The sequence below is a fragment of the Camelina sativa genome, chromosome 13, assembly GCF_000633955.1.
Source record: "Camelina sativa cultivar DH55 chromosome 13, Cs, whole genome shotgun sequence".
Taxonomy (NCBI): Eukaryota; Viridiplantae; Streptophyta; class Magnoliopsida; order Brassicales; family Brassicaceae; genus Camelina; species Camelina sativa.
The window spans coordinates 17,265,349-17,272,128 of NC_025697.1; the positions used below are offsets into that span (position 1 = coordinate 17,265,349).

The window sequence follows — 6,780 nt, forward strand, 5'->3', positions numbered from 1 at the left end:
AAAAGAAGGCGTAAGCAAACAAGTTTGCTTAGTGGAGCGGTCATCCCGTCTCACTAGGCTCAGTTCAATAATCTCAATCCAACATAGGTTAGTTTAATCAAGTCACGCATGTCAAAGAACCATGGGATAGTTGTCCAAATCGTTTAGAACAACTTCCGAATTATTGCAATAAAAACATTAAACAAGATAAACAAGCAATCAAGACTAAATAACCATCGATCAAGAGATCGACCATAGAACTCGGCCACAGTCACGCACTCACCTTCGGTTTCGACCTACGGTGTTAAACTCTCGGTTCCTATGCCCAATTCTGATCCCCGCCTCTACACGGACAGATCTACATCGTTAACCACCAATGTATGAACCATATACTATCGACGGATCAAGGTGGACGAAGACTTACCGTACTTCTCTCGATCTAGAAACTCGGCCAAACTCGATAGAAACTCTTCTCTCTTTCTCTCTCTCTTGCGGCGGCTCAAAAGGTCTTATGCGAATGCTAGAGAATTTCTCTAAGGGTTCCATCCTTTATATAGGATCGACTAAACCGCCTTGAGTTGCCCCAAAACGATAAACCTTATCGTTCCCCAACTTCCTTATTTTTCGCATTTATCCTTATCCGACCAATTTTGCCTTTTCCGCGAGTTTCCATTTCTCTCGAGTTTCCTTTCTCGTTAGTCGGCTTAAATCTTCGTGAGATTCTCGAGTCCTCGGGCCACCCATCGGCCCATAATCTAATCGATCCATCTTTGTCCATCGGTCCGATCCATCGTTCACCGATGCGACCATTTCCGGATAGTCCTACTTCACTATCATTCTCACTATCACTATCACCATCACTAGGACTTTCACTCCCACTATCACTCGGACTTTCACTTAGACTAAATACCAAAAACTTCCCATTTTCATCTAGAAACTTGCATGCCTGCATCATCTACAAGGTAAGCCAAGGACTTCCTTTTTTTCAGTTCAAACATTTGTTCACTACTTTAGTAGTCTCGAACTCTCCATTCTCTACAAATTCCATCGACTATTGATTCATGGCCATCGTCCTTTTCGGACCATGATTCATCCTATTCTCATCCGAGTTTCGTACCACTTTTGATCTCTATCGACACTGATTACCGTTCCGCTATCGGCACTTCTCGGCATAGATTGCCGTACCGCTCTCGGCACTTCTCCGCGCAGATTGTCGTACCACTCTCGACACTTCTCGGCACTGGTTGCCGTACCACTCTCGGCACTTCTCGGCACAGGTTGCCATAGCGCTCTTGTACCGCGTACGTACCATCTCTCATACGATCTCACGTACAGCTGGTACCGAGGGAGCTGGTCGTTACATTTCTCCCCTACCTAAGGACGACTCGTCCTCGAATCTTTGCTCTCTGTCCGAGGACCTTCCCTCTTGTCGAACCACTTCTTGAAATTTACTTTCATAATTTCTTTCGGTTCCCAAGTTATTTCCTCTACTCCTTCACAATCCCATACCACTTCGATCAATTTCAGCTTTTTCTTCTTATGCGGACCTCTCTTCTTAGTACCAATTATCCGAACTGGTCGTCCGATGATCGTCATGTTCAGCTGTAGATCAGGCGGTGGTTCGAAAATCACATTATCTCGTCCCGTTATACATTTCCTTAGCATAGATATGTGAAACACCGGATGAAAAGCTGCCATGGCCGGCGGCAATTCCAACTTATATGCCATCAGACAATTCCTTTCCAGGATTCGATATGGCCCCATGTAACGCGGTGTCAACTTGGTGTTCAATTCCACTCGATCTTTTCCCTTATAAGTCACAATTTTGAGGTAAACTGATGGAACCCGGGTCCTGGCCATACCGCGGTAAGAACCGGTACAGTGGTACCATCGTCTAGCAGCTCGCATAGGAGCATAAAAGTTGGTCCAAAACATCAATACGTTATCAGCGAGGCCCAAGGATCATCAAGGGGAGCAAGGCAAGATCATATAGTATGCATCCCAAGGATATCTATTCGATAAGCCAAACTCCAACCTTACACCAATGGCTCATGGCTAGCATCACCAATGAAGAGCCTTGGGTGCGACCAGCTTTGGGAACCTTGATTTGTGTGTCTTCACCATCACGCTAGCGTGAAGACACCCCTAATGGGTTTGTCCCAATGGGTTTACCGAAGGGGTTTTAACGAGGCAGCGAGCTCTAGTACATCTCCACTTCGCTCTCGCTTGGCTCATGACTTGGAAAATTTCTTTGACGAGATAATGGGCGAAGGAAGTGAAGATCCTACCATCCACGTCCCACCAATGACGTGGAAATCCTATCTCCTTCGTTCCTTTCCTTTATTTCCTTTGAACTCTCTTATGACCGTTGGATGGTCTTTGTTCCCTTTTGCTTTTGCTTTTTACTTTATGTCCAAGTGTATGGATCAGATCCTGGCCATGTTTTCTAGGGTTAAGTGTTCCCTTATGTAAGTCTTGCCTATATAAAGGCCTAAACCCTCATTGTAAAAGGTTACACTTGAATAGAAATTATTTTCCCAAAGATTGGATCTTTGTTTCTTGTCTCACTCCTCTCTTCCGCTCAAGTCCGGGACTTGGCTCTAGAGAAACCCTAGAATGTTCAAGAACCGGGTTCAAGACCTTCTAGTCCAACCGTATCACGGGCCGTGTCATTGCCACGTCACGATCGAGTCATCAGCCTTACCATCCGCGAAACGACCGATCGAACAGCTGCACCCGCGTATCATCGTCCCGCTCTCTTATCACCGTACTGCGAATCATCAATCGTACCGACGACCGACCACCGTTGGCCGTCCGTACCAGCCGTACGTACCCACCATCCGTATTGCTGTCCGACCACCATCGGCAGTACGTCCCAGCCGTCTGTTGGCCGTCCGTACGAGTCGTCCGTACCGACGTCCGACCACCGTTGGCCGTCCGTACCGTCGGCTGACCATCATTAGCCGTCCATACCATCGACCGTACCTAGTTCCAAGAACGCAATCGATAGCCCATGTTTGATTCAACATTGATCTAGTATGGAGCATGAAGATCCTTACTCGGATGATTAGTCATGGTACGACGAACACCATGGTACTAACCCAGAACAAGAGGCCACTGAAGGCGAGTCATGGTACGACGAACACCATGGTACCGATCCGGAACCAGAGGCTATTAAGGACGAACCATGGTACGAAAAGGACTATGAAGAAGGGCATGGATCACCGGACTACTATTGGTCGGCTACTTCACAAGCTATGCGCCATAGCGAGACGATGGTGAACCACAACGATGATTTGGATAGTGATGACTTGGGTTCTTACCATATACCGTCCACATATTACCGAGAGCCCAAGGAGAAGATCCCAAGACGCGTTCAAAGATTTCCGAGTTGGTTATCATGCGCATCACCAGCCAACAAGTCCAGCCGCATCCGGGATAAAGCCAAGGCGAGCACTGTGGGATCTCGGACTAAGTCAAGGGAACAAGCCTCAAGGAATCTGGTGCATTCTCCCAGAACACCAAGTTTCAAGGACGAGTTGATATCTATCTATTCTCAACTCCAACGCCTCCGAGAAGAGCTGGACCAAGTAGAGTCATTCTACACTCGTGGAGGATCATCACGGCACCAGCACATCGTACCTTCTTATATGTTGGCTCCACGATCTAGCCACCACTCGGACTGGGATGAGAAAATAAGGACGTGTGCGTCTCTAGTCCCGAACTGTGAGATGTCAACACGGTACGAGGAACCAGCCCAAGGAGAAGTCCGTCCCCAGATCATACCAAGGCCGGAAATGCCAAGGACGTGTATCAAGCCGTGCACCAAGCTACCTGAAGGACCCGCGTCAAGGATGCAACCAGATCATGAACCGGACAATAAAGAAGATGTCAACGGCCCAGGAGGAATCATAGAGAAGGCAGCCGAGCCGCCGGATCACCAAGCACATATACTCGGTTGTACAAGCCCAGGCAATCAAGCGAACAGCGGTCAACTCCTTACCGCTCCTGATCGAGACCAAGCCGACACTTGACTGCCTTGCTCGGAGTAGGACATGGTACGTGAATCTTCACCCCGGACGCGTACCGAACCACTAGGAGATGCCAAAGAAGATTCTGACCGTATGATCAGTTCCCTATCCGGTGCTCACTTGGTAATGGGGAGTTTCAAGCAATATGAGCAACCGAAGATAGCCATTGAAGGGTCCTTTCACTCGGTATTATTCTTGACTACTTCAAGTAGTATGCTCCAGCTGGGAGTTGCCAATACCTTGCCACCCTTCTCCATCCATAGCGCCAAGGCCGTCACCGCACAAGGACCTATGGCCAGGCATCTTTGCCACTTTGGTGCGGACCAAACCTTTGTGTGGCATCCAGGAGAGTTTCAGCAAGCAACCAAGGTTCATGAAGGTATAGGAGCGACCAATGCCATTGGCCTTACCGGGGAAGTCCTATCCTTTTCTCTTAAGGCCTTACTTTTTCCTTTTGATCCCGGTAAACTTAGGCCTTGGTTGAACTCTTGATGCTGCTGATTTGGTTTCCTTTTTTATCCACATTTTGGGCAGAGTTTTGAGGTCAAACCTTTTCAAGGGGGAGGGAATGATGGAACCCGGGTCCTGGCCGTACCACGGTAATAACCGGTACAGTGGTACCATCGTCTAGCAGCTCACGTAGGAGCATAAAAGTCGGTCCAGAACATCAATATGGTATCAGCGAGGCCCATGGATCATCAAGGGGAGCAAGGCAAGATCATATAGTATGCGTCCCAAGGATATCTATTCGATAAGCCAAATTCCAACCTTACACCAATGGCTCATGGCTAGCATCACCAACGAAGACCCTTGGGTGCGACCAGATTTGGGAAGCTTGATTTGTGTGTCTTCACCATTACGCTAGCGTGAAGACACCCCTAAGTCATTATAAGGAGCTGTACTCTTCTTTCTACTTTGGTTTTGTCGCAATGGGTTTACCAAAGGGGTTTTAACGAGGCAGCGAACTCTAGTGCATCTCCACTTCGTTCCCGCTTGGCTCATGACCTGGAAACTTTCATTGACGAGATAATGGGCCAAGGAAGTGAAGATCCTACCATCCACGTCCCACCAATGATGTGGCAACCCTATCTCTTTCCTTCCTTTCCTTTATTTCCTTTGAAATCTCTTATGACCGTTGGATGGTCTTTGTTCCCTTTTTCTTTTGCTTTTTACTTTATGGCCAAGTGTATTGATCAGATCTTGGCCTCGTTTTCTAGGGTTAAGTGTCCCATTGTGTAAGCCTTGCCTATATAAAGGCCGAAACCCTCATTGTAAAAGGTTAGACTTGAATAGAAATTATTTTCCCAAAGATTGGATCTTTGTTTCTTGTCTCACTCCTCTCTTCCGCTCAAGTTCGGGACTTGGCTCTAGAGAAACCCTAGAAGGTTCAAGACCTTCTAGTCTGACCGTATCACGGACCGTGCCATCTCCTGTGTGTCGTCGACTCAATCAACCGTCCGTTCATCCGAGCGTCCGTCCGACCGTATGAATCACCGTCTGTCCGTTCGTACGCAGCGTCCTTTTCCATCCGCTTCCTAACTAGAGCCGAACGAGTCGAGTACCTCCTCGTGACTCTCTGCTCCATCCGCGTTCAACCCGCTCACTTGTCCATCCGCCGCGACCGTACGTCTGTTTATCGGCAACGTCCGTCGCGTCCGACAATCTGTCCATCCGTCCGTGTACCACAATCGAGGATCCAGGATTTCATCAAATCCCCCTCTATTTGACCGACCTTGTCTCAAGCCGTCCCAGTTTGCGTCCGTACTCTGTTTTGTGATCAGATCAGCAGCCGACTGTCCGTCAGCCGCGTCTGACTGTACGTCCGTACATCTGCGCGAACCAGTCACGACCTGGGGTCACATCATAAACCATGTCCCCAACCTGAAATTCTAGCTCTCTTCGGCGTTTATCCGCATAACTTTTATGTCTGTTCAGGACTTCCTTCATCTTTAACTTCAAAATCTTGATCTTTACGGTCGTCTCGTCCACAAAGTCTCGACCATAGACGCTCCTCTCCCCTACTTGTGTTAGACACAAGGGTGTCCAGCAAGGTCGACCGTATAAAGCTTCGTACAGTGTCTGATCCAATTATCTCCCCAGTCCAGTACACTTGCTCACAAAAGATCCTCAAGTGTCCATATAGTACGTTCGGACTGTCCGTCCATTTGTGAGTGATTGGTCGTACTCATGTCCAGTCTCGTCCCAAAACGCCTCTGCAAGGCCTTCCAAAGTCCAGAGGTAAATTTGGAATCCCGATCTGATACTATACTTGCCGGAATACCATGCAGTCGTACATTCTCATGTACGTACACTTCAGCCAGTTTCTCGGTCTTGTCCTTCTTGTTCACGGCTATGAAGCATGTCGATTTGGTTAATCGATCCACGACCACCCATATGGCGTTCTTCTTGTCACATGTCGGTAAACTAGTGACAAAATCCTTGGTTAGCATGTCCCATTTCCATTCGGGTATCGGTAGGCTTTGTAACAACCCACTCGGAACTTGGTTTTCCGCCTTGACCCGTTGACACGTCGGACAAGCTGCAACCCACTTGGCCACATCTCTCTTCATGCCTGACCAGTGATAATACCTTTTCATATCTTGGTACATTTTGGTGGATCCGGGATGGATCGCCAATTGGGAATGGTGTGCTTCCTTAAGTTTCTCAGTACGCAAGTCCTGGTCCAGCGGAACGCACACTCAACCCGTAACCAAAATGTTACCATTGTTCGATGTCCCGTACTCAGTTCTGTACGCTTTGGACATCCGTA

The 6,780-nt window shown here is 48.1% G+C and overlaps 1 protein-coding gene across 1 annotated transcript; it reads right to left on the minus strand.

The window, feature by feature from the left end:
- On the minus strand, window positions 1,354-1,887 carry LOC104738311. The gene has a single exon (XM_010458507.1). The coding sequence runs from the start codon at window positions 1,885-1,887 to the stop codon at window positions 1,354-1,356; it is 534 nt and encodes a 177-aa protein (XP_010456809.1).

Coding starts and splice junctions, on each gene's coding strand:
- LOC104738311 (XM_010458507.1), bottom strand. CDS start 1,887: ATGCGAGCTGCTAGACGATGGTACCACTGTACCGGTTCTTACCGCGGT.